The sequence below is a fragment of the Rhipicephalus microplus genome, chromosome 2 (genome assembly GCF_043290135.1).
Source record: "Rhipicephalus microplus isolate Deutch F79 chromosome 2, USDA_Rmic, whole genome shotgun sequence".
NCBI lineage: Eukaryota > Metazoa > Arthropoda > Arachnida > Ixodida > Ixodidae > Rhipicephalus > Rhipicephalus microplus.
The window spans coordinates 137,877,707-137,905,558 of record NC_134701.1 but is presented as its reverse complement, the minus strand read 5'-3'; the positions used below and the strand labels follow the sequence as shown (position 1 = coordinate 137,905,558).

Genomic DNA, 27,852 nt, shown 5'->3' with positions numbered 1-27,852 from the left:
TCTGTTTGCACCAGTCATATATTTCATCATCCATCGACGTCACGAAACACTATATGCGGAGCTAGCAAAGCGGCCTTGATCGCGTCATAAAGGACCCAATATACTCCAATGTAGCGTTGACCCGTGTGCACACTGGGCACAGCGACGCTACTTTAGCAAAATGCGAGCACTCTATAGTGTGACGCCAGGCGCGACCAGCGTCCGTCAACGTGGCCCGATGGCAACTGGCGCGAAATGCCACATGCTGGATTTCACGCCGATGCCATCGAGTAACATTATTCTATACCAATGCGTTCCCCAGACAACACTGCATCTACCTTTTTTGTGACGGAAGGACGCCGGATGAGCTGAAACCCGCATGCGTCCAAGCAACGCACGCGGCGCGCGCCTGCGAGTATATCAATGGCAGGACTGACGCCTGGCGTGGCGATGCTGGCAGGAAGCGACGAAATGAATGCCGGTGAGCACGCGCACCGCGTCATGTCAAATAGTATTGGCGCCTTAACTGTGGCATGTAGTCATGTTCTCAAACGGCACGCATCTTGTCATGATTATCATGTTTGCACCAGTCACAGACCTTCCTCATTCATTGACATCACGTAACACACAATTTGGTATATGCGGAGCTAGCAAAACGGCCGCGAGCGCATCATGAAGGGTCCAGTATACTCCGATGTAGCGTTGACGCGCACGCACGCTATGCACAGCGACGCTACGTTAGCAAAACGCGAGTACGGTCTTGCGCCTTGCGCGACCATGGTGTCCGTCGGCACAACCCGACAGTAACCGCAGCGAAACGCGACATGCTGCATTTCCTGATGCCATAGAGTACTCTATGCCGATGCGTTACCCAGACAACACTGCGTCTCCCTTTTTTCGTGATGGAGGGACGCCGGACGCGCTGAAACGCGCAGGCGTCAAAGCAACGTAGCGTGGCGCGCGCCTGCGTGTATAAGGCAGGACCGACGCCTTACGAAATGAACGCCGGAAAGCAGGCGCACCGCGTCATGTCGAAATGTATTGGCGTCTTGACTGTGGCATGTCGTCATGTTTTCACATGACACACATCTCATAACTATTATGTTTGCACCAGTCACATACCTTCTACATCCATTGGCGTCACGTAATACCAAACTTGGCATATGTGAAACTAGCAAAACGGCCGCGAGCGCGTCATGAGTGTAGCATGTAGTCATGTTGTTACATGACACGCATGTCGTGATTATCATGTTTGAATGGGTCATTTACCTATGTTGTGCATTCGCGTCATGTAATATCGAGTTTGGTACATGTGAAGCTAGAGGAATGGCCGTGAGTGCATCATTAGCATAGCGTGTAGTCATGTTGTTACATGACACGCATGTCATAATTTTCATGTTAGGGTTTGTTGCTTGTGTTCGCCATGGAATCATGTCGTACCATACCAGTTTTGCAACATGCTATGTGAACGAAACCACCCCAAGAGCTGTAGGGCTATGAAATGTAAATTGTTTCATTAAGGACGTAAACGTCATGATTTTTGTGTTATGACTCGTCAAATATGTTGTTCATACAGTCATGTTATGCCATACCAAGTTTGGTATCGATATCATTATCGAAACAGTCAAGGGAGCGAAAAGTCGTAGCCGGATAGATGGATGGATGGATGGATGGATGGATGGATGGATGGATGGATGGATGGATGGATGGATGGATGGATGGATGGATGGATGGGTTGACGGACGGACGGATGGACGGACTCAAAGTCGCCAAAGTTCGCTAAGAAATGCTTCGCATTTAAAACGGGACGCCATCCTCAGGGTCCTGTGGCGGTTCGTTGTTGGAAGCACGTGATATATGCAGTCGGCGTGCGAATGTTTCCTGCCAGATTTGTATACGACGGAGACGTCGCATTCCTTCAGGCGCAGGTTCCATCGCCCCAAGCGGCCTGAGGGGTCCTTCAAGTTTGCAAGCCAGCACAGAGCATGGTGGTCGGTTACTACCTTAAACGGCCTGCCATAGACGTATGAACGAAATTTTGAAATTGCGTATGTTATGGCAAGGCACTCTTTCTTAGAGGCTGAATAGTTCTTTTCTTCTTTGGGAAGGCTACAGCTTGCGTAAGCGATTACTCTTTCGCAGCCGGTTTGCTTTTGCACGAGGACAGTGCATAGTACTACGTCAGTTGCGTCTGTGTGCATTTCTGTCTCTGCAGAATCGTTGAAATGTGCAAGCACAGGCGGGCATTGTAGGTGATTTCGCACTTCACCGAACGCGTTCTGCTGTGCTTCCTCCGAGCAAAACAGAACACTGTCTTTCATTAGGCGCGTGAGTGGTTTGGCGACTTTTACGAAGTTTTCCATGAAGCGCCTGTAGTACGGACAGAGACCGAGGAATGGTTGCACGCCTTTTAAATGCGAAGCATTTCTTAGCGAACATGGTTCGCTCATGACGCGCTCGTGGCCGTTTAACTAGATTCACATGTACCAAATTCGGCATCATGTGACGCGAACGGACGACATAGGTATATGACACATTCAAAATGATAATCACGAGATGCGAGTCATATGTACCAATATGACTACATGTCTCACTCATGACGCGATCGCGGCCGTTTTGCTAGCGTCACTTATGCCAAATTTGGTATTACGAGACGTCAATGGATGACAAAGGTATGCGACTGGTGAAAGAATAATAGTCAAGAGATCCGTGTCATGTGAGAACATGACTACACGCCACAGTCAAGACGCCAATTTGTTTCGACGTGACCCGGCGCGCGCGCGCGCCGGCGTTCGTTGCGTTGCATTACGCCGGCGTTGCCACATCAGGCGCCGGTCCTGCTATTTACCCGCAGGCGCATGCAGCGCTGCGTTGCTTTGACGCACGCGCGTTTCAGTGCTTCCGGCGTCCCTCCGCCGTGAAAATAGGCAGAAGCAGTGCTGTATGGGTAATGGTTCACGCATCGGCGCGGAATGCAGCATGTCGCATTTCGGGCCGGTTGCCATTGGGTCGCGCTTACGGACGCTGGTCGCACCGGTTGCGCCTGGCGTCAGACTATGAAGTGATCACGTTATCCTTACGTAGCGCCGGTGTGCCCCACGTGCGCCTGTGTGAACGTTACGTTGGAGTATATTAAGCCCTTCATGATGGGCTTGCGGCCGCTTCGCGCTAGCTCCACATTACCAAACTTGGTGTTGCGTGACGTCAATGGGTTACGAAGTAACTCCACATATACTAAATATGGTATCACGTGACGTGAACAGGTGAAGATAAACGACACATCCAAACGTAATAATGCTGACAAGGAAGTCATGTACGGCATAATTTACCTCCACTCGTAACATTGTGCTGACTTTAAAGTGACATATCAACCGTCCTCATTCGTGCTTCGCATATCATTGATTCTCACTGTACGTGGGCTCTGCCATTTTTGTTTTTGTCTTTCAGCCTCTGGAAGCTTACTATGGCTGATGTTTTTGCGGGGTCAGGTAGGACGCCCTTGGCATTGACCAGAAACTTCAGTTGGTGGCCCAGAAACTTCAGTTGGTCGTATGCGAAATGGCAGTTCTCAGATTTCAGCGTTAATCCAGATGCATGATTGGCTTCGAGCACAGACTCTAGCTTCGCCAGGTGTTCGTCGAAATTCCGCACAAATACGATGACGTCTTCTAGGTAGACAAGGCAGGTGTGCCATTTCAGGCTGCCTAGTACGGTGTCTATCACTCTTTGGAATGTGGTCGTTGCCGTGCATAGTCCAAAAGGCGTGACCTTGAACTCGTATTGTCCATCCGGCGTTATAAATGCTGTCTTCTCATGGTCCCTTTCCGGTTGTCAGATCTAGTGAAGAGAAGTACTTGGCATTGCAAAGATGGTCGAGGGCGTCGTCGATTCGAGCGAGTTGGTATGCGTTATTTTTTTGTGATTTCATTCAATCGCCTGTAGTCGACGCAGAACCTTATAATGACATCTTTTTTCTTCACGAGCACAACAGGGGCAGCCCAAGGACCTTTAGACGGTTGTATCACATCGCCGGCCAAGATGTCTTCAACTTGGGTCTGAATCACTTCGCGCTGTACACGGTAAGGCGACTGCCGCAATGGTCGGGTGCCCTTTTCGGAGATTATCTGGTGCTTTTCAAGGGGTGCCTGAGGTAGCGTTGAAGTCGACGAGAAGCACTCGCTGTAGTGGCGTAACAGAGCCCGTATCGTTGCTCGTTTTTTTGTGGTAGCGCCGGAATCACGTCGAAGTGGTGAGCAGACTTGTGTCATCGAATTGGCTTTCGAGGTTGGTGACGGCAATCACGTTCACTTCCTCCGGAATTTCTTCGAGCAACGCGATGGAAGCGTCCTTGTTGAGGGGCTGAAAATTTTTAGTGAAATTCGTGATCAGAACTTGCGACTTTCCCTCAACCAACTGTATACTTCCTGCAACGGAGACACCATGGCACAAAATTTAACTGTGGTCATTCTGCACGATGGCAACCGTGTCCAGAGTGGCGCCCTGAGAGTAATTGGCAATGATCAGGCTTGCACGGGGAGGCAGGGTGACGAGGTCGTCGGAAATCCTCAGAGCAGTATGCTGTTTCGCGCTTCCTTTCGTTGTAGCGGTGCGATCAGCCGAGAAACTGATTGACTTGGCTTGAAAATCAATAAAAGAACCATTATCGGTCAAGAAGTCCATGTCTTGGGTCACATCGCGGGAGTAGCTAGGCAATATGACAAACGAAGCAGAGTAAGTGGTGCCGTTTCTGGTGACGCGTGACGTGCAGGTTCCACAAGGCGCGACGAGACGCCTCCAGCAGTGCGTATAAGTGGACCGTCCCAGCTAGTGGCAACTTCTCTCAGCTTCGACGCAAATGGTCCGCTCATCACTGATAGTCGGCATCCATATCGATTAGCGTGACTAAGTCGAGGCTGTCGATGCACAGTTGTATATCAGAAGTGGCCATTCTCGAGTTTCGGGTTCATCTGGGCGTCCTCTCACGGCTTGTTTGCGTTGATGGTTGGTACACAGGCATCGTCGTCGTCTTCGTAATTGCTGACTTGGTCGCGTCGGGTAGGGGCAGTGACATGTGGCTGTCATCGCGCTGGGGGATCATGTCGGGGATAGAACGGAGTGTCTGGCTGTGAGGACATCGTCAATTTTCGTCCATTGAGCGTCGGTGCGTCGCTGGAGGGTTTTCACTTAGCGGTACTGGTGCAACTTCACCTTCCGAAGCTTCTGCTTTTAGTTTCCCTTCCTTGGCTAGGGGACCTTCCGCGTGTGAAGTTAGCGTTGTTACTGCGGCTTGTTGATGCGTAGGGGTGGGGCGACGGCAATCGGCTGAAGAGAGCTCGTTCCTGGCTAACGTGAGACAGGTCCTCGTCGATCTCGCTTGCTCGTTGGCCGGGCAAGGGGCGTGGTGCCTCAACTGAGAAACCTCGCAAGCCGAGTTGTCTGTAGGGGCAGCGAAAATAAACATGGCTGGCTTTTCCGCAGTGGTAACACAGCGGACGACGGTCGGGGGTTCACCACACATAGGTCTTTCTTAGCGTCAGGTATTGAGCCATAGGTGATCGGGCGGGCAATGAGTAGTGGCAGTGCGGCGGCTCTTGGTGACGAGTTGCCGGCGGGCGACGGGGGCCAATAGCAGCGGCGTAGGACATTGCCTACAGCTCACGAGGTTTTTCCGGAAGCGTACAAGTGCCCAGGGCTTGTTGGACCTTCTCACGGATGACGTCGCTTAGAGAATCCACTTGCTGAAAATATTTCCACGGCTCTTCCATTACTATGGCACGAAAAGTCTCGCGTAATGTATCTATCGAAATACGTGTCCTATCGACGCAGTTCAAACTGCCCATGTCGAAAATCTGGTGGTTACTCTGCTTAGCACGCATGCCGAGGGCCTTCTCAATTATGCTAGACTCAGCGACGAATTCTGCGACGGTTTTGGGTGGATTACGGATAAGCCCAGCAAACAGTTCTTCCTTCAGACTGTGCATTGAACGCCGTAACGTTTTTTTTCTTCGGTCATTTCAGGGTCAGCTTGCCTGAAGAGCCTTTTAATTTCTTCAACAAACACAACAGCACCATTGTTAGGGTGTTGCGTGCGTGTATGCAGCATAACATCGGCCCGCACCTTCCGCACAACCGTGGTGAAGGTCGTCAAAAACGTCCTCCTGAATTCCTGCCACAATCCTATAGTGTGCTCTCGTGATTTTCGAAAAACATTCGAGCTGAATCCGCAAAATAAAAGAACACGTGCCTAAGCGTCTTTTCGTCGTCCCAGCATTTAAAGAGCCTCACTCGTTCAACTTGCTCCAACCAGTTCGATACACATCAAGTTGCAAGTTCGAAAAATACCCCGACAGAAGCACTCTAAATGCCTTTAATTTGCCTTGAAAAGCTTCTCCTTTGATACTTAATGCGTAACCGATTGGTTTCTAACGTGACATGTGCATGCTCTACCATCAAAAGCGATCAACTGAGCCGAAATAGCATGGGTCTCACCGAAAGCAGACCATCACTGCATATCAGACAATCCCAGCGAACGGGGACGTTTGAACTAATATGGAACTCGCAAAAGCAGTGTCTCCACCCAGTACAGGAGGAGCACATCGAGACCCTTATAGCATGAGTTCGTGCAGAAAACGAGCTCACAAGTTTTCAGGGGCGAGTAACATATAAATCGTTGCGCGTTGAGTTGTGTCTCCCGATAAGCCACGGGAAGGCTGTGTAGTGTGCCTTTCAGATGTCTCGGGCGCCTGCACATTATCGACTTAACCACACATCTATCGATAACTATTCCTACAGCCTGAACGAAACCCCACCTGAACATTTCCGGTATTATAAGTATCTTCGTGTTCACATTACTAACTCGCTATCATGGTCCGACCACATTAATCACATCGCATCCAAGTCTCATCGAATGCTCGGCTACTTAAAACGAAACTTTGCTGTTGCGCCGCTTTTTTTAAAGAAACAGCTGTACATCACCTACATTCATTCGTCCTTTGCTGCAGTACGCCGCATGTGTATGGGATCCCGGCCACGTAAGGGCTGGTTCACGCTAGCAGCACCATGCCTTGACGGCGTGGTGCCGTAGACCGTCGACCGGCGCCGTCCGCAGGAGAGCTGTTCGAAGTGCACGGCAAGCTGCGCCAGTGAGGCATTTCAGCCTCCGAAAAACGTGGCTGCCCTTTCGAAAGCAGCTGCCGCCTCCTGAAATCTATCAAGCGGCCACCATGCGCTCTGTAGATCGTAAGCTCCGAACTGATGCTTCGATTTGCTTTAGGCTGATGTCATTTAGCTTCGACAACACAGTACTCTAGTCGATTCGGCACCCTTTTTGAGAGTCATACTCAAATATTTGATGCAGTAGACTTACGCAAGCCTTCCCAAATATCGGAGGACATGCATTACACGTTTGTTAGTTGTTGCTAACGCTGTATAGCTGGCGCCACTTGTCGAAACGTCTGCTTTAGGAGAAGTCATTTTGAATTGCTGTGCACTTTTTTTTGAATACCGGACAGACTAAACTGCTCTATTCGCTGCCGGAACGTAGTTTGGAAACAACACGTACGACATAGCATGAATACCGCGAAGCAAGAAGCAAGCACCTCGAAGTGTCCCGCGGCACACGCAGACGATGCGGAGAGGCGAACGCTGACGACGCGGCGCAGCCGTGTGGCCCCTCCCTCACTGATTGGCTGCGCCGCTCTCTGGCAAACGACGCAAAATTGGATCTCGGACCCACTCTTTGAACGACGAAGAAAGGCAGACGTGCGCGAAGGAAACAGCCGTGCACGGCTGCTTGAGAACGTCAAATGGCATGCTTGTTGCTAGCATGCTTGCTGCTAGCATGAACCAGCCCTAGCACTCGCTAACAAATTAGAGGCAATCCGAAACCGGTCGTCACTTTTCACTCATTACAGCTATATTAGAACATCTAGCGTAACTGCCATGAAGAACAGGTTCAATTTTTCTCCACTCGTCATGCACAGAAAAATCGCTCGCCTTCAAGCGTTCCAAAAAATATACTATCATATTCATATTCTAAAATCGCGCTTGTTGCAGCCAACATCTTTCCTATAATCCGGCATAGATCACAGCCACAAAGTACATATTCCTCGAAGTAACACCGTCATCTTTTCTCAGTCTTTTGGTCCTAGCACATGTCGAGACAGGAATCTTCTTTCGGCATCAGCCGCTGGTATTACTAAGCCTAGCTGACGCGTTCTGTCAGGCCTTGACATCTTCCAAATTAAATACATTATATTTTGCGCGTGCGATAGTACCTCATTATTTTCGTAACTTTTGTCTTTCTGTCTGTCTGTACATTTGCCTGTTTGTTCGCCGTAACCGTACCTCAAACGGCCCCAAACGGCCAACCTCATTCGCAGCGCCGACCAATATCGCTCAAGTTTTAGCGTTCGTACCTGTCTGATTGTCAATTGAAAAACCATTATTGCGCATATCTTAGGCACCATAACAACACTTCAATATTTTCTATGTCTGTCTTTATACTAGAGATACGCATAAGTAATTCTGAAGACTGTATCTTTTATCACACTGTGCTGACAATGCAACACGATGCTCAAAAATGCAAGTGTTTCTAACGCTTTGCTGAGACGACATGGTGGTGGCATCTGCCCGTCGCTTTGCGTTTTAAAGCTTATTGCCTCCAAGACAGGCGCGCACACCTTTATTCATTTTCGAAGATAACTGCTAGATAGCGCAGGTGTCTAACGTGCCTCGATGCGCCCCTTCGCTTTGGCTTCACGGATCGAGATTCAGCGCCTTCAGAATGCAAGTCACAGATTTTCTCGCGCAGGACATCAAACAAACGTTTTGTTCACTCTCTCTAGACGCAAGAATATCGTCTTTTGATGAAATTGCCTGTGAAACATACAGATATGGGGCCAATTGTTTTTTTCGTCTTCTCATTGATGACTATTTTGTACCTTTTGTGCATTAGCTCGCTCATTACGTGCATATTTTGCTTTTTTGCCGTCCCCTTTACAATGCTGTAAAGCCCTGAGGGTAAAATAAAATTTAAAAAATAATCAGCAGATCCCACGTACATGGGAATCCACGTTATGCGAAGCATGCGGCAGAAAGCTGACCGTGTTGCAATTTTTTTATTGAGTGACACGTCATGAAATGACCCTAAACTAATGTACAAATGTCGCACACACAGACATATGTCGAAGAGTTGCAGATGTTTATATAACCAGTTGCTTGCACTTGCGCAACGATGCCAACTGGGACATGCGTATTAGCAACACCATAAGTTGATATGAAGCGCTCATGCTCGCGATTATGGTTGCCCTGGACACTGCTACATATTTCTACTTCAGCGAATGGCAACTAACCACAATTGACGCTAACCCGACGTGACGGCTGTATCAAAATAGTACATATGAAATGTATATAAGATTGGGTAGGCAGCACTGAAACCACTATTATGTTTCACGAAGATTAGCGTTTATTTAAAAGTAGTTCTGAGACCTGGCGTAGCTGTGCGGTAAAATGCTTCATTGGCACCAAGAATGCTTGGGTTCGATTCTAGCTGGGACTCGTCAAGTCGACGCTACCGACATCGGGTATTTCTTAACACTCGTGGGTTAAAATTGCCCATTTGTGTTCGCGTGGTTCCTGAGCAGATACCACGCTTCAAGACCTGTGGCACATACCAGCATACCAGCGGACATACCCGCCCGTGGGTATGTGCCACTGTCTGGCGGGAAGTGTTGGACGACGTACGCGACGGGATTGTGACATTATTCATGTCTTGACAAGCGCGTCGAATTCATCAAACCATGTTACCCTCTCATGCTAATTTTGGTTCACGGCAAGTTAAAGGGGTGCCCGCGAGAGCACCCAAACGTAAGCGGCTAGATAGATTGATAGATACGCTCAAAGTCGCCGAAGTTCGCTGAAAAATGCTTCGCATTTAATAATAATCAACTGCGGCGCTCGGCCTGACACCACAGCTGCCAAGCCGCGTGGTGTATACCCAGGAGGTTTAGAAACAATCGCATTTTTGTAAATCTCCTTGTTACCCATCAGCCTGCTGTACAGTCGTGGCCGCATCACCCTGATCGCATTGCAGTGCCCAAAGTTTGCCTCCTCAGACACACCAAACAATGGCGTCCACGTTGGATAGTGCAGATAGTAGTGGGGTGCAGACTTTAGTTTAGGTGGCCGTGCCCTCGTGAACATTCACTTAATTGTGTTTAGTCTAATCTGCATTCAACTACATTTAGCAAAAGACATTTCGTGCTTACTACAACCCTACACTATGGGATAGCTAGATGTTTTTTTTGTGTGCTCCATTGAGAAAAATGGTGCATTTTATTTTCACAAAAGCTTAAAATGCACCTCTAGCGGGCAGCAAATTGACAATGTCTCATTTGGCATCAAGAGTTAAAATCACAAACGAAGCAATCTGCACTTGTTTCACTTTGTTGCCTTAATATATTGCATATTCGTTGTGTTTTCGTAGAAAATACTTTGTGGCGGGGTCAGATACAAAGCCAATTTTTCGGTGAAAGGTGATGAGACACGTGTTTTTCTTCAATGCAGGTGAGCTGCTGAGCTGTCCTTTGATTACTTTGGACTTCTGCCATTGGTCTGCCCCGAAGGCCCTGAGGAGGATCTGGCACTACGACGTGGTGGCGCCACCATTCTTCTCTCGTTCAGAAAAATTTGAAGGAGGTAAACGAAGTTTCACACCTGGCTCGCAAAACTGCTGATATCATTTCCTGTACGAATACGAATAAATATATATATATATATATATATGTATATATATATGATTCAAAAAATAAATTCTGTAGGTCCAGTGCAAATATAATTAGGAATAAAGGAGCACACTTATGAAAATTTGATAGTTGTGTACTCTACGTTTCGGCCGTGGCACGGCTTTCGTCAGGATTGGCGAAGGCCATGTTTATTCTTTTTCGGGGAAGTGACGTTTATATGTATTTAAAAGTTCGTTTGTTTAAAAATGTATTTTAGGGTTTCTCTACGTTTTTTTTTTTCGAAACGATCTCTGTAAGGCTACTACCAAGCACTTTGTTTCTAAAAGCTTTTAGGCTAGATCCAGATATATCTTGAATGATTACCGTCTGCTTCTTACGTTCTAGTAAGGTGCTGTTTAAATAAGAGGATAGTAGAAAGGTGGTCGCTGATATCCTTATATATATTTAACCCTGACGAAGGCCGGGCCCCGGCCTAAACGTAGGAGTAATAAAAGTTTTCGTACGTTTGTCCGCCCAATCCAATTTCAATTTATCACTGGAGATTCACAGAAGACACTCGCTTGATTCGGGTGCCGTTCGGGTTCGGGTGCCGTTCGGGTTCGGGTGCCGTTCGGGTTCGGGTGCCGTTCGGGTTTGGGTGCCGTTCGAGTTCGGGTGCCGCAGTTGACGCGCTTTCACATCACAACTTGTTTATTCAGCCGACGTTTCGACAGGAGCCCCGTCTTTTTCAAGGCATGATATTAACACATTTTCGTGTCTTCTCATAGCTTCTCAAGACAGGAAGAAACAGGAAAGAAAAATATATTGGCAATAACCAAAAAAAAAAGAAAAAAAGTGAGGAGGAAACGGTAGAAAGAAGCAAGAGTGACACGGCGGGATTAGGAAGGAAAAGGAGCTCAACAGAGTAAGGTGACCGTAAACGAGCAGTGCCATCTTTGTCAACAGTATCTCCCAAGAACCCACCTTTACCCAGCGTGGACATTGTGCCCACCGTTTCTGTATTTCACCCTCCAGTGCCATCCGCTGGCGGCTTGCCCTATTTTGAAGTTTACGACAAATTGGGGGGGAGAGCTTGAACACTTCAAGTGCATGGCATTACTTCCTTGGCATTACTGTCTGTTAGATCTCATTATATTGTGTCAAAAACACAGAAAAACGAGCCCTTAGGTATACACTTCTTTCCATTATTCATTAACTAGGGTCTCGTACTGGCAGACTTGGTGTCATTAGGTTGTATACGAAGGACTATTAATCAGCTGCCCGCTCGTAATAAGTTCACGTGCTACGTAACGCCACATATGCGCATAAAAGAGTGTTTCACACTCGTCACTTGGCTTATAGATGGCGCTGACTGACACTCCTACTTCTAAATTCACATATAAACCCAAAAAAAGTGGCGGAGGGAAGGCCGCTGTGGTGGCTCAGTGGTTAGAGCATCGAACGCGTTATGCGAAGGACGTAGGTTCGATTCCTGCTCATGGCTGGTTATTTTTTCACCCACTTTTCTTTCTTATTTACATTGCATTGGTTCTAATAACTTCCCCGGTACATTCCTTGGCATTACTGTCTGTTAGATCTCATTAATATTGTGTCAAAAACACGGAAAAACGAGCCCTTAGGTATGCACATATATATAGTACTTTGAACGAAGTGCACTAGAGAAGGGGAAAGTGCAATTAGATTCTCGCTTGGCTACATTTTTCACGACCTCACCTCAGCCTGTAAAATGAAGATGTTTCACCCCGACAGCATTGGTGGAGGCACCAGGTAACGCATTGGAGCCCCCAGGAAGGACGACGGAAGAGAAACCCGTAGAGCTTTGTTGAAGCCACCGGCTCACAGGCCTTCCTCCACTGCCAATCATCATGAACCCCGACGAGAACATATCGGCACCTTCACCCAACACTCCACAACATTACAGGGGGCCTCGCATTTTCTCCGGCAAAGCTGGGGAAATTTTTGAGGAATGGCTAAAGCACTACCGGCGGGTAAGTCTCTATAACAACTGGTACACTTCCAGCCAGCGGGACTGCGTATCGCTGTTTCTTGACGGAACTCTGTTGATGTGGCTTGAGAATCACGAAGAGAACATGACCTAATGGGCCAATTTCTTTGGAGTGCTAGGCGACCCGTCCATGAAAAAAAGTATACGGAGCAGACGCTGATTCAATATGCTGAAGTTCCAGCAGAAACGCGCACGATGTACACAGAGAAAGTACTGAATTCTCGCTAAAGTGTGCACCCGCTCAAGACAGATGAGGATGATGTCAGCTATCTCTTCAAAGAAATAACTGAGAACATTTACCACTACCTTATAGGCAAGAATGACATACATTCGGCAGATGACATCCCCTGACATTGCTGAACTTTCCAGGCACCTAAAGCTCAGCGCATCTTGGCAAAGCTTGGTCGGCTTCCTAACATCACCACTGTCACGAGCATTGACGTGGGCCCTCTGTCCAGTGATCTGGCGTCATCTATACGGCGCATAGTGCGTGAAGAATTCGAACGGCAAGACGCTGCCGCTAGGTCGACAGCACGTGTCTATGGCGATTTTCTGCACTGTGGCACCCCGCCAGGAGCCATCAATGCTGTGGGTTTTTGAGAATTCAAGGGCAGCGGAACAGCCACGTCATCATGCCGGCATTTATGAACCGTGAGATGACTGTGCCCAGCGGTCAGCTTCATATATGACAGCGTAGCAAGATTCCGCTGCCTACCTTCGGCCGCATGTGTTACATGAACCACCTGTGTGCTTCAACAGTGGCATCCGTGGACATATAGCTCGCTTTTGCTCGGAGAGCCATAGCGCACCTCTACCGCTTATGAAAAACTACTCGCACCCCCACAGCACACAAGTGCACCGTGGTAATTATCACCGGCTATCGAACAGGTACCATAGCAACGACTACCCTCCAAACTACCACTGCGATTCCCCTATTTCTGAGTGCTCTAACGACTGAGCTATCACAGTGGCCTTCCCTCCACCCACTTTTTTGGGTTTATATGTGACTTTCCCTTATTCATTAACAGGGGTCTCGTATACTGGCAGACTTGATGTCATTAGGTTGTATACGAGGAACTATTGGTCAGCTGACCGCTCATAATAAAATCACGTGCTACGTGACGCCACACATATGCATAAAAGGGTGTTTCACACTCGCCGCTTGGCTACAGATGGCGCTGACTGACACTCCCACGTCTAAATTCACATGTCCACTGGCTGCGGCAGTAACGAGCGATGTGTCCCTCGCGACCACTGCAGAAGCAGATTGGCTTACCATCAGCTGTTTGCCATAAAGACGGGTTTTTGATTCGAATAGAGTACGGACGGCTACTTCTCATGTCCACAGAAGCTATCGAGGGATCAGTATTATCCAGGGTGGGTGCAGTGAACAGGATACCCAGGTTAGTGAATTCCTGGCGGGCAACAGGCTGGATCAAGGAGACAGCTGGCGTTGAGGTGTCGGGCAACGTCGCTTTGTTGGCAGCCGGGTAAGCGGCCTCGAGTTCACGTCGGACGATGCGCGTCACGTTTTCAGTTGTAGACGGCTGACAAGGAGTGGCTTCGCAAGACGACGTTGCAGCGGTCGTCGACATGATAAAAAATTGTGCTCTATTGTTTCCGATTCTGAACAAAAGTTGCATAGTGGTGATATCGCCAGACCAGCTCTATGTGAATAGAAATTTAATGGGGGGACACGACATCGAAATCTGGTTATTATGGTTTCCAACTGTCTTGTAGGGCACCAATTAATTTTCCATGGAATTCTTAAGTGAGTAAATTTTGGTGTTGACATTATTGCTTAAATAGCGTCTACACGAAGCGCAAGTTTTCTGTATCCTCTCGCAGTTATAGTGGCTACTTTGGGAAGGACTGATAGTACTGGCCCTTTCAATGCTGTTTGTGCTAGAGAGTCGGCGATTTCATTCACATCTAAGCCGCAATTACCAGGTATCCATACTAATTTCAGTAGCTGCAGCTGATGAGGCACTAGCATAAGGAGTGTCTTTAAGGCCATCGATTTTGCTGACGCCATAATCGACATACATACTGACAGAGAATGCGTGATTATGATCGCATTATTGGCATTCAAAGGTAGCTTTCGCAGCGCTAGAACTACTGCCAACAGCTCAGCTTCAAAAAATGGGGTTAAATCCGGTAATCTTAATGAAAAAGACCAGTCAAGCGAATGGGAGTATATACCTACACCTGTCTTTTCATTCATTACTGAAGGATCTGAGGCTCTAATATTATTCGTTTCTGCGTGTGCAAGATAATCCTGCAGTCGGCTATTTAAGACCCTATAGGATTGTAATTTGGGCTTAGAGGGAAAAATTTCATCAAATTCTATCTTTAGATTTTGATTTGTAACCTGCGCCGCAATCATAGGGGGCCACACCTGCAATCGCACATCTATAGGGCTGAACGTCCACATACATGGATGACATAACGTCGATGGTTTTGTTCAGTCACCTTTCGTCTGCGTGTGTGACACCAATGTCTTGCGATGGCTCGTGAAGCTTTTTTTGCCAACGAACAATGAGCAATCTGGCCGACAAAAAACTAGGCAGCATCGATGCTGTAGCTCGTTCAGGGGCCCTTTTCTCGGTGTTTCTCGTTAAATAATTTGTTCCTGTGGCTATCCACAAGCTACCAGATATTGACAGATGACTCCAGTAAATCAATTCCTATCTGATCGAATGTGCCCTTGGTGGTCTGCTTCATTGTAGTAGGTTTGCAGGCTTCAGTGGCGGAAAGTTGTGGCGTTGAAATTCATGGTAGCTTTTCACATATCGCTTGACGTATGTAGTAAGTTTCAGCCAGCAGTAGACCTGCTGAAACCTTCCTTGAGATTAGATAGGCTCATCTTGGCAGGCGAGAAGAGTGTCGTCTCGTATGTGAGATGGGAACTGTAGCAGGTAGGTATTCCCAATGCTGCTTGAGTTTGTCTTGTATAAGACATCATTTCGTACGCAGAAGGAAGATAGATTGCGAGAAAGGTGTTGAGGTACAGGTGTGTTGCGTCCCTCTAGACTTTCAATGATTGCGTGAATCTCGACATCTTCGTGTTGCGCGATAAAGTCAGTCCCAGTGAGGACTCCGAAGAAGTCACACTTAGCCTCGTTGTCAAGATCATAAAATCCGGTAATTGCATGGGTAAACAATTCCGCAGGTTCGCGCTTGCGGCCTGATTTACAGACGATGGTAAACTCAACTTTCTGCAAATGAGGACTCCATTGTGCCACATGCCCAGACGGGTCTCTCAAATTGCCTAACCAGCAAAATGAATAACGATTGATTACTACTTTGAAGTGACGACAATAGAGGTAAGGCCTGAATTTCATTTGTGGAGGCCCACACTACTGCGATGCACTCCTTCTCTGAGATGGAACAGTTCATCTCGGCGCGAGACAAGGCACGGCTGGCGTAAGCTATTACTCGATTGGTGCCTTCTTGGTGTTGGACAAGGATGGCACGGATACTTTTATTTCTCGCGACCCTATGAAATTCGGTGGCATCATCCTCGTTGAAGTGAGCGGGAACTGATGGTGCCTGCATACGCTCCCTTGGATAAACAAAAACCACATTCTGTTTTTCATTCTACACGAATAGTATGTCTTCACGTGTTAGACAAGCCAGAGGTTCGGCAATTCTCGCAAAAATGACCACGGTATTGGGCGCAAAGGCTGAGCAAGCGACGTACTGCATTTTATTCACAGGGAACTGGAAACGATGCTGCGGCGGTTGTCTTGCTGGGGTCAGTTCGAACACCGTGTGCGCTCAAAACATGGCCGAGAAATTTAAGTTTTTTTTAGTCTAAGTCGTCTTTTTGTAGTTCAGCGTGAGGTTCGCAGAGAGGAGCGCTTCCAGAACAGCCTGCAGACACTTCCAGTGTTTCTCGTAGGTGACCGAAAACACGACCGCATCACCGAGATAAACTCAGGTGTTCCACTTCAGGCCGCTAAGAACAGCATCCATTATTCTTTGGAAGGTTGTTCGTTCGTAACACAGGCTGAAGGGTAGCACCTTGAATTCGCACAAACTATCCGGTGTAACAAAGGCAGTTTTTGCTTTGTCCCTTTCATAAAACTTAATCTGTCACTGTCCGCTTTTTATGTCTATGAATGAAAAATACCTGGGCCGTCATAAACACTCTAGTGAATCATCGATCCGTGGCATAGGATACATATTTTTTAGTCACGCCATTAGTACTTTTGCAATCAATGCAGATGCACCAAGTTCTGTCCTTTTTCTTTACATAAATGACTGCGATGGCCAGAGAATATAGGACAGCCGTATAACGTCACCCTGGAGCAATTCTTCGATTACATTACTGATCGGCTTTTTGGCCGAAACTCATGGATGAGGCATCGGTGTGCGTAATAATCTACAGTTTCGTAAGGGGTGTTTGACGAGCCATTGATGACGAAGCAAACCACTCTTGTAATTTAAGCAACATTTAAGGCTTTTGAATTCGGGAGCGGTCGTCGTCAGATCAGTGCTGGTACGTACTCGCCTCGATGAGGGCCCTTGCTCGTGTCATTTATCAGCAGCCTTGCCTCCGAAAATCGCTGTCATTAGCTTTCCCGTGTACGACTGGGTGAACGCAGCGGTGCCGCCCCTGGGTAGTTTGGCGACGACTTTCTTGGAGATGGTGATTGCGACTGTTGCCGTGGGGGCAGTGGCAGGCACTGCTGGTACAGGTATTCATCGATCGCTAAGAATGTTTCACCAAATCTTGGCCAGGGCGTGTCGACCGCGAAACCCTGAAGTACGAGGCGGTGGTACTGGCATTCGCGGTATACTTGTTCGGCTTCGCCAAAGTGGTTGTACAGCGGCCGCTTTTTAGGTGTGCCCCATCAGCGCGCCATGTTCTTAACGCGCGCATCATGCTTTCGTTTGGCATTTGAATGCGTGATTGAATGGCCTGCTCCACTCGTTCACGGTGACCTGGGTTGGCTTGACTTGTCAGCCGCTGACAGTTAAACATTATCCGCGATGAGAAAGGTTCACCGTTCTCGTACGAAGTACGATCGCCATCTAAAGGTAAAGTATACATTCCTCAGCTTGTTTGCGTAGGGGCACTCGTTGAAAGCAGCAACACGTTCAAAGTGTGCCAACCAGTCTCTGACATCCTCTAAATTGGAGCCACCGAATACTCACGGCACTCGTGGCTTCTTCAGCGTGTAATTAGTTGCTGAAGCATTTTCCACACCGCTCTGGGGTAGTGAAGTTGATGTCATCTCCGCTAGGGGTTCACGTTCAGGAGTCAATCCTCGGATTCTCCGGCTGGCTCGGTGGACAGGTGTTGTGATTGCAGGTACAAGGCTACCAGGAGGCTTTTGGGTCATTGGCTGGGAGTAGCACCTTTACCTGTTGGTATGCATGAAAAAAAGGGCTTCGGGCAAAGAATACCTCGTAGTCACAGAGACACAGGTCAGTGACAAACGTAAACCACCAAAGCACCGAGTGAGAGCACGTGCTGTCCTAAACGGTTTCTTCGTTTGTTTCTCCTGGGCTCGCGCTCACCATAGTTCATGACTAAGTTGTAATATACTTCAATAAACATATCCGGAATATTACAGTAATGACAAAAATTAGTAGAGAGTGTGCATATTCGCGACTCCAGTAAGTTATGCGGCACCTAGCGGCAATATAGAGAAGCTGCGGACTGAGGTCCAAACAGTCCAAGTGCCAGTCGCATACGGCAGAAGCACGGTACAATGGGGCTGCCCGTGAAGAAAAAACAAACGGCCAAGCGAATTTCTTCTTTCCAGGTGAGGCACCAGTGTTAACTTGTTCACTCAAACCTATTAAATGACCATTGTATTCACCTTTTCCTAAACGCCTCCCTGGGCGCCGCCATAGCCCTCCTTGGGCTATGAAAATTGGCGTGTCCCCTCGAAAATGCACTGACAACGCTGCGCCCTTACCCTTTGTACTCCCGTGCACAGCCCGTCATGGCGGTGTTTTTTTCTTTCCTGTGAAAAGGTGTATAAGTTGACTAAGTGTTGCTGCGGCACCCGAAGTATGTAAACAAATTTCGCAGAGACGCAGTGCGCCATGTGCATTACGCACAAAACGCGACCACTGGTGCCGACTAAAGTAAGATGCTCCGCGTCGACAATCCACTCCCCTTGTACAAAGCTGTGTAAACTGAAATCACACTGCTCAGAACTCAATATTTGTGTTAGCGTTAGCGGGCGCGGTGACCTCTGCGAATCCGCCATGCTGCAACTGAGCAGCATGGCGGATTCACAATTGAACATGAGAGGTCACCCTCTCATGTTCAATTGAGTTGAGAATAATTGCTATCGCAATAAAAGTGCGGCACGCTCACTAACGTTTATGTAAACGGCAAGGCAAACTTGTGCTTCGAAGATTGGTGCACTCAATCTCGGCGAATACGACGCTTTGCTGAGGGCGTATCCTGACAAACAGGCGGCACGGTGAGCATGCCCGCCCTAGCCCACACTGAACTCACAGGGAACGTGGAAAGCACCGTGACCGTGCGGCCCGAAGGTATACTTGGTCCAGCGCAGCAGAAGCTGCAGTGGTGTCTTGATAATTTTACGTGCAATTGTGCATGTTTTAGTCACGCCTTTGAAATATACCGCTGTTCTTTAACGCATAAGGAAGGGGGCCGTTCTCAGTTGCCTACACACATATACGCACGCGTAATTACGCACTAAAAAACCAAATGTACAGTACACTACGTGCGGCATTATCAGGTTTTGTGTTCAAATGCATTACGTGCTGCATTATCAGGTTTTGTGTTCAAATTTTCGCGCATTCTGATGCTTTTGGAGCTGCATTGCGGTTTTTCGAACTTTGCTTTGGCGGCTACTTTTTCTGCTTTCTCAATGCTAAATCAAGGCAGCGTTTTTGCGAAGCTCATAAAAGGACTAAAGCTGACACTCTAAATAATGAACAAATCATTTGTCATTCAACAAATGAGATTTTCATTCACATTCAGGAGCTTTACGAATACGCGTACCAAAGTGCGGCCGCAAGAACATAAGCCTGCCCTCGTGCTTTCGCGCCTGCGCCATTGCTGTGTTTTCGGCAACTGCGCCGGCCACACCAGTTGGTTTCTGGCTGGTTGAGTACGTTCTGATCAAAAGTCGCTGAGTAAAAGTCAGTTCGCAACCACTGTTCTATGTTGCAGTGTGGGATGATGGGTAGATGCAAAACTTTGTTGATGTCTGGGGAGAAGCAGGTTAGCGCTCAGTGGGTTTGGCCTGAACCGCCAGGTCAAACTTTTCAGTTGCGGCGCGGGCGTGCAGGACCACCCAGGATTTGTCAGTCAGGTGTCAGCTGCGGAGGGCTGCCTCCCACCTGGATGAAGGAGCGTGCGCTTTATTGCACTTCCAGAGCGTGTGTGCACGCCTGGATACACCCCGTCATGCACGGCATGCGTTATTGGAGAACACCTCGGGATACATAGCGTGTAGGGAGCTCAGATCAGGGTAGGGTAAGGTATGGTGGGGCGAAATGCGAAAACAACTGGATAATAGTGAGTGTCAATTTTTTATTTCACCTTTACCATTAAATGTCAATTAAGAAACTTGCCTTTTAGGTACAAAGTATGTACTGCATAATTATGACCTTGTTTCAACAATTGTGTTTTAAAAAGAAATAGAAAATGCACCAGATATCTCATTTTGTCCCTTCCCGGGAAAAAAACGAGACGCGGCGTGTGACAAAACAAGCCAGTGGGAAAAAAATTCATCGTCTTACATTCTCCAATAGGATCACTTGAAGTTCGCTCTGTGGGCCCCCACGCAGTCTTCATGAGCCCACTCTTTCCACTCTATGCAATGAATCCAGAAAGAACCCGGTGCTCTCTTGCTCCAAAGCTCCTAGCAGATCGAGTACCCCAGGTTTTTATAGATGCTAATGGTGCCTTTTGCTGCACGCTTGCACCTACTTATATTAATCAGTAAATAGAGGCTTGATATGGAGGGAGAGCTTTTGATTTTGAAATGCGCAAAATTCAAAACCTAAACTAGCCTAAATAAGACAGTATTCGCACATATACACTCTGAGCTTTCCTCTAAAACAGTGAGGATAAATCGTTAATTACTATTATTATTTTTATTACCGTTTTTAGAGGAAAGTGGACAGTATGTATGTAACAAAGAGCCTTATTGAAGCTAGTTCCGGTTTTATATTTGGCCAATTTTGAAAAAGAAAGCTCTTCGTATGTTTTGACGCATATTTGCCTGCTTCTGCCATTTTGATGCACAAATGCAAGGTAATCTTGTGGATTTTAACTATGTCAGTGGGGTTTTGTGAGGCGATGAATTTCAGGTTTTCTGCTGCTTGTTTTTTTAAAATACTGGTATAAAAAAATCTTGTGAATACTCGATGCCAAGACATGTTTGTGAACACCATGAATTGGAGTTTCTTTCAATATTTTCATCTGACTCGTGAGAGCATCTTTGGGAACGAAGAAGAGCCTCGATGTAGCGCATTTAGGACAACGACTTTTTCATGTTGTTTTTCGCCCATGAAGCTCTACATAATATTGTCTTGTAAGTGCAAGGCTGCCTAAACAAAAAATATAATATATATTGAGAAAAAATAAATGGTTAAGAGGCATTCTCTGAGGTATTTCGGTGCTTTTTTGTAGCACTTGGCCTCTCCAACATGATCAATTTGAAAAAAATTAACAATACGCTTTGAAAACGTGCCCAAATTAACTAAACTTTTGGAGGTATGTGGCACGTAACATAAAGTACCAAAAGAAATATGCGAATGGTCGTACGGATGTCGGAACAGCTTCATGAACAGATCAAATATTTGGCCGAGCTGAATTTCACCCCGTTTTTACGTGTCACGAGCACACCAACACCAGCTGCGTAATGTTACTGATTGAAATGGTCTCAGAAATAATAAATGTTTGCACACAAAACGATGCGAAACTATCAGCACCTACAGCTGAAATAGAGAAACAAAGAAAAGATAGTTATGGTAATTAGCTACAGATGTGTGAAAACTCAAAATGTCTTCTTTTGCCCCATGTCTCAATGTACCCCACTCTACCCCCCTCTTCGTGTGCACTAATCTGAGAGTGAAGACTTCAGGCATATAAAGTTTGGGGTTGAGGGAGTAGGTACACTTTCCTCACGAGGTAAAAAGATGATTTTGTTTGCCGAGACCACAAAAATGCGTATCACTGTTGAATTGGTAAAAGCCATGGTCGTATCACCGACGTTCTGCTGTACACAACATAATCATCACTCGACGCTTGTAGAGCAGCAGGCTAAATGACAAAACCATGCCAACACCTTCGCAGTTACCAATAAAAATTTATACTTCTACCGCTAATTTACACCCGAGGAACATTCTACTTAATGACACTTTTTCTTATGCTAAAATGACCGCGTTTATTTCTTTTATTTTTATATAATTTGACTTAGTAATCGTGAATATTTGGTGACTTTTTTCAGTTGTTTCACTTACAACAAGCTTTCTTTCAGAATCCATTTTTTGTATCCTCTCTACTATATGAGTATTGGCGCAGTGAATAATGAAATAAATAAATAAATAAATGCCATCTTTCAACGCAGGCAACATCGTGTCATTGGAAGGAAGAGGTTTATTAGATGCCAGCGGATCAGTGATGCTTACCTCTGCACTTGTGGGACCTCAGCCGGAGCTGTCTTGTTTCTCGTTCTGGTATAATATGTTTGACGGTCAAGACGCTACAATGACGCTGACGGCCATGAAGTCACCGGCATCCAACGGCATGCATATTTCTCAACCACTACTAATTCAGCAGGGCCGCACAAGAGCGGACATCTGGCAAAACGTACACAGGACTGTCAACCTCAACGGCATCCACAATGAGGCAAGTTGCCCACCTAATCTCATTTATCCAGCCGGCATATCCAGTTCTGGCAGTATTGTAATCAATCCCCCCTTCGCAATAGACAGCAGTCAATACACCCCTAAAAATCTAACATAACAGTTCATTTGACAAGAACAAGGGTTCATCAATTTTGGCTAAGCTTCGCTGCCGCTTCAAAAAGATCTCGGTCCACTTTTTTTTTTCAGCATACTTAGAAATTGCCGACAACTATGTCCCCTTAGAACCAGCAAGCCTAGCTTTAAAGCCTGGTACGCGACCGGGAATTCCCAACTTATCAGGTAGAAATCATTTCGTTTTCTTTAAAGAAATGATGCATCCACCCAAATCATATTTCCCAAGCAAATGTCTTTGGGTTGATTTTAGAAGGACGGGATGTGTAGTTACAATGGCCGCCAATAGATACATTCATATGCCTATGCACCCGCTTGCAATCACTTTGAAATCAAGCCACGTGCTCTAAAAACGAAAAGAATTTAAGAATAATTTTCTTTTAAATATTTTATAATTTAATAATAATAGAATTACTAAGTGAACCCTTTTATCTAACGATTCAATAATTTACCAATGCACCAAAGTTGCTGTGAGCCGCACAAAAAAGCCTTCATCATCAACATCTTTGTCATAATGGCGTGCGCGGATAGAGGAAGGCATCTTCTTGCCTCTTATCATCATCCTTGGTGCGAAGCTTTTAGAATAAAAACAGCCAATTACTCAGAAAGGACTTGCAGGACCTTTTCTTAGCACCTTTTACGTGAGGCTTTTTGTGTTTCACTGCCAAAGTTTCAACTGCATCAAAGCAGCAGATGCCTCTGTTGCCTTTGCTAGTTTGATAGTTTTGCCTGACTATGTCGTGGTCGTTAAAACAGTGAATATCAGTCAGCAAATGCAGCTGATTCCTTCTTATCACTGTCAACTCTGCATATTAATTCCTAACTACATTTGTATTTCACTTGTAATCCTTAGTTGCCGTAAATCTTGGATAGTATGTTTTATGGTCACTTTTATTAATATTACAATACTAGTATTGCACTAGAACTTCACCGACTACTATTTTTCGCTTCTATACTCCTTATACATCGGCCAAACTTCCGGACTACACACATGATTTTTCGCTCCTTCATAGACCTTCTAATGCTGTTGCATAAAAAAAATTTTTAGTGATCCTGAGCCAAGATAAATGTTTACTGGTTGCTAACATGGGAACAAACGCCTGAGAAAAAAAAAAACATTTCCGCAACAAAGACACTTTGACATTACGAAGTTGAAGAGTCTCTAGTACGCAAATTCTCCACGCCAGCAATGCACACTACAACTCAAAGGCCAAGGCCATCACGTGAAAACAGTAGCGTTCAAGACGACGAAAAGCGGTAAGCGAAATAAGCGGGATTGTCGGCGGCATTCTCTTAAGCTTGCCATAAGCTTCAAGCATACACTGCCGTTTAAGGACAAAATACAGTATGATCGGTCAAAAGGAAGTGCTTCGGGCCGATGCTGCGTGCGGTGTCATTGTATCTTCATGGAATGGTAAGCATCATCAAGCTTTTTGTATGTTGGCTGCCATGCACTTGAGCACCCAGCCCCAGGGCATCCCTTGATAGGCAATTGCTCGATAGGCATAAGATGGCAATAGCGACACAGCCCAGAAATCATTCCAGCGAAAAATATCGAAACGCAAACAAAGAAGCGTTTCTCAAACAAACAAGGCGATGGGTAGCCCAAAATGCGCCAGGTCGAAAGGCGGGTGAGGAGAGCGCGTAAGAGTCTCCGGCACAAAGCCCCAGATGAAATAAAGCTGGTCTGTTAAAAAAACAAACAAAAAAACAGGAGACCCTAAACTGAGCTAGAGTTACTGTATATGCTACCTTTATGTAGCAGAGTTGCGCCAAAGTTCGCCATCTTGGGTTCAAATGTCTTGCGGGAAAGCCACTCGCACCCACGTAGGAGCAACGCTCGCGCTTCAGAGTGCTACATTGTCCCTCAATATTGAGGAACTACGGTATTAGCGTGGCTTTATTTATTTTTTCGCTTTCTATTTTTGAAAGGTATGAGTAAAACTCGGTTGCTCCGGTAACGCCTAGAAGCGTTGATTTGATGTTTATGTTCTTGGTATGTAATAATAAAACAAGGTGCGTCGACTCGTTGAACCAGTAAGATGGTTGGTTTATACTAAATATTTATATATGGTTGTTCACACTAGGTTCGTCTTCTTTTCCACTGTATTTCCCATTTACAAATATGAAATTACTTTTTCACTTTTGATCACTATCGAGCCAGTTAGGGATGAATTTTTTTCATTGTGTTGGACTAATTCGTTAATTGTGTGAGAGAGCCAGGTGTAGTTTTATTGCCTTCAACTAAATCGAGCTGGATAGCGATCGAGAGTACCCGTTCGAAGCCCATATTACGCGCGGCTCTCTATTACGCTCGTAATACAATCGCGGCTCACGACAGCTGATGTGAATTGTTGTTCAACAGCCCTGTTGTGTCGAACATTCCTTCCGCGTAAAATATGAAAGCTGCACTGAATTCAAGTGATTCACGCGCTAGCCGCAACACCTTGCCGATTTAAATAAGTATATTTTAACTAATTTTTCCTTTATTTGTAGTGCTATACCAGTCAGACCAATTGGGACGTATGCAGCCGGCACACGCTGACCAACTCTGCAGGTATAACGTAATCACTGCACCTTTGGGCAATACAAACTTAGCAAGTTTGTAGTGCAATGGATAGATAAAAAGAAGTCAGACATTTATTCCTTCCTCACTTCACAAGAATCTTTCTTTGGCAACATCCGCTGCACCCGCGTCTAATCACATGGGCTGTAAGTCGTACAATTTACCACAGAATGCTCCTGATATCACACTTCTCCCGACCAACATGACTACAGTACCGAAGTGCGGCGAGAGTAACAACAGCCGATGTTCACCAAGCTTGATCTGCCCGGAATCATCGTGGCGTTGGCTTCTCCGCAGTGCAGTTGAACCACTTATGATGACGTGATGGCCATCGGCGAATAGGAGCACTGAACTCCTGCAGGCGGAGCGAGCGGCGCCCGGAAAACAGTGGCACAACTCTGCTACCTAAAGGTAGCATATACAGCAACTCTAAACTGAGCAGGGCATTACCGCCATCTGGGAGTGGTGAGGTGAACTACTGCCTCATGACTTATGACATGAACGAGCGCCGATGGAGAGCAATTCTGAGACTCCACAGGGCATCCCGATGCAAGCATGGCTATTGTTTCTCTCTGGTCGTGCTATCATCAAGGAGTCTTCCTATGTAGACGCCGTTACGTTCTTTGCCTCTCGCTTCGTGTTCGCGTATGACGGCTCGTTGTCGCAGTAGTGCAGCTTCCACTTCCACCAAAGGTGTTTCTTCACCGCCCAGTGCTTGGAGCTCAACAGCACAGACTAATAAAACTGCTGCTGTCAGTGCCGTAGAAAGGTTGCTACATAGACTGGAAAATGCCGCGCCTTGGTGAAACAATGAGGATGCCAGTGGGACGTGGAACGCATTCGCGGCTCAAGCTATGAATTTTCGCCTCTCTTATTACGGAAGTGTAGGCATGATCACAATTGTAGTAGAGAGAGGAAGCACGAGTACAATTTGTTGATTGGATACCAAGAAAGGGAAACATAGCTGTGAATGGTGTAATGATTGGAGGGGTCATGAGTTTAGCGAATTCACAGGGTTATTATGAAATCAGCTCGTGCACGAAGGCGCTAACTGAAGGTCACTGTAAGTAGCCTTTATTCTCGAATAGGCATAATAGGCTTACAAAGACGAATATTCTGATGTGATTTGAAATCTTTCATAAAAAGGGTGGGGGGAGAAATTCGTGTATATTTTGCGACAACAGCTTGTTTGAAGCATGGGCCATTGTTCTAGCTAGACAAGGCGGACAGGACTCCTTTCTTTTACTTTTAAATTTTTGAATTGCAAATTGTTCATTGAAGCAGTAAAACCATACCAGAAATCAAGAACAGAACAGTCACGGCCATGCAATTATGGGCACGATCTGACTACAAGCACAACCTTTTTTTTTTGAAGGTTGATGACAGGAGCGGAATCGAATGCAGGTTTTGTAGTAAGGGGCATTATCATTAAAATGATGAACTTTTGTTTCTCAATCTTGTAATGAGGAAAGAAAGGTATCATAACAGTGTACTCCTTATAAAAAACTCTTTAAACCCGGAAAGTGTATACAAGACCCCCGTGAAGACGCATGCCTTTGTACTACAATCGCCAGTAATATCTTTAAATCTTTAATGAACCATACAGGTATGTTATCCAAAGGCAACCGCAAATAGCTTTCAATATGCCACTCTAGTTGGCCCACCTTCTTCTTCGCAACAGCACTTTTCTCTAAGTTCTTCGCACGGTGACCTCTGACTTAGCGCGTGCCATGTATTGCGGGGATCGCCATTGCGGCACCCACTGTGAACTGAGTGAAATCTGGCATCGCAAGCTTGCGAGTTATCCTGAAAAATGAGCTTGAAATCAGTCATGCGAGATTGCCTCCCGGCCTGCAATAGACAGCTCGGAGGCCAAGGTACACTGGAATTGTTTTCATCAATCCAAAGCGGAGGCGCTGTTCGGACACTGAAAAGATCCACTGCAGTTTGGTGCAAAAAATGCTAGTACTTCCGTGAACCGTCATGTTTAGAAATCTAACTTTTGTAGGCCGTCAATATTGCTTGATACAATGTAGGTTCCATGCTCTGCTCGCGAAAAAATAAGAGAGCAAACATAGACAAGGCAAGCTTATGTGCTTGTTTTGTTAATTCTTTTTCACAATTACGCAGCTCGTCTTCGTCTTTTCAAGCGGACCGTTTACGGACGAGCATTTCAACGTAGTTCTCGGACCTATGAACTTCACTTCAGGAAAATGCGTGGTGCCTACCGATGCTCATGGTCAGTTATTCTCGTTTTATATTGTGTATTTCCTGGGAGTCGCAATTCTCGGTGGACAGGTACCATCCGAAGGAACTGTTGGGCGTTATGTGGGCCTTCTTCTGTACATTGATTTCTAAGCGAAGTCACTATTTGAGCTAGGGTGATTACGCGCAGCCAGTAAGGGGGAAAATAAGTTGGCACCGTATCTGCATGTTTCACTGCAAATGTCGTCGAAAGACGACAGTCTTGCGTCTGGAGAGAGCGAACAAAGCGTTTATTGAATGTTCTGCAAGAGAAAATTGGTGAATTGTATTCTGGAGGCGCTGCGTTGGAGTGTATCGATCTGTGC

General features: G+C 46.4%; 1 protein-coding gene across 5 annotated transcripts in view; it reads left to right on the top strand.

The window, feature by feature from the left end:
* The window catches only part of LOC142796382 (MAM and LDL-receptor class A domain-containing protein 2-like), a 154,586-nt gene that overhangs the window by 64,303 nt on the left and 62,431 nt on the right, over positions 1 to 27,852 (top strand). For all 5 annotated transcript variants that reach the window (XM_075886850.1, XM_075886846.1, XM_075886849.1 and 2 more), the window contains 3 exons: positions 10,546 to 10,677; positions 22,305 to 22,585; positions 27,413 to 27,521. In XM_075886850.1, the coding sequence (XP_075742965.1) occupies positions 10,546 to 10,677; positions 22,305 to 22,585; positions 27,413 to 27,521 (522 nt within the window). The remainder of the gene's footprint in view (positions 1 to 10,545; positions 10,678 to 22,304; positions 22,586 to 27,412; positions 27,522 to 27,852) is intronic.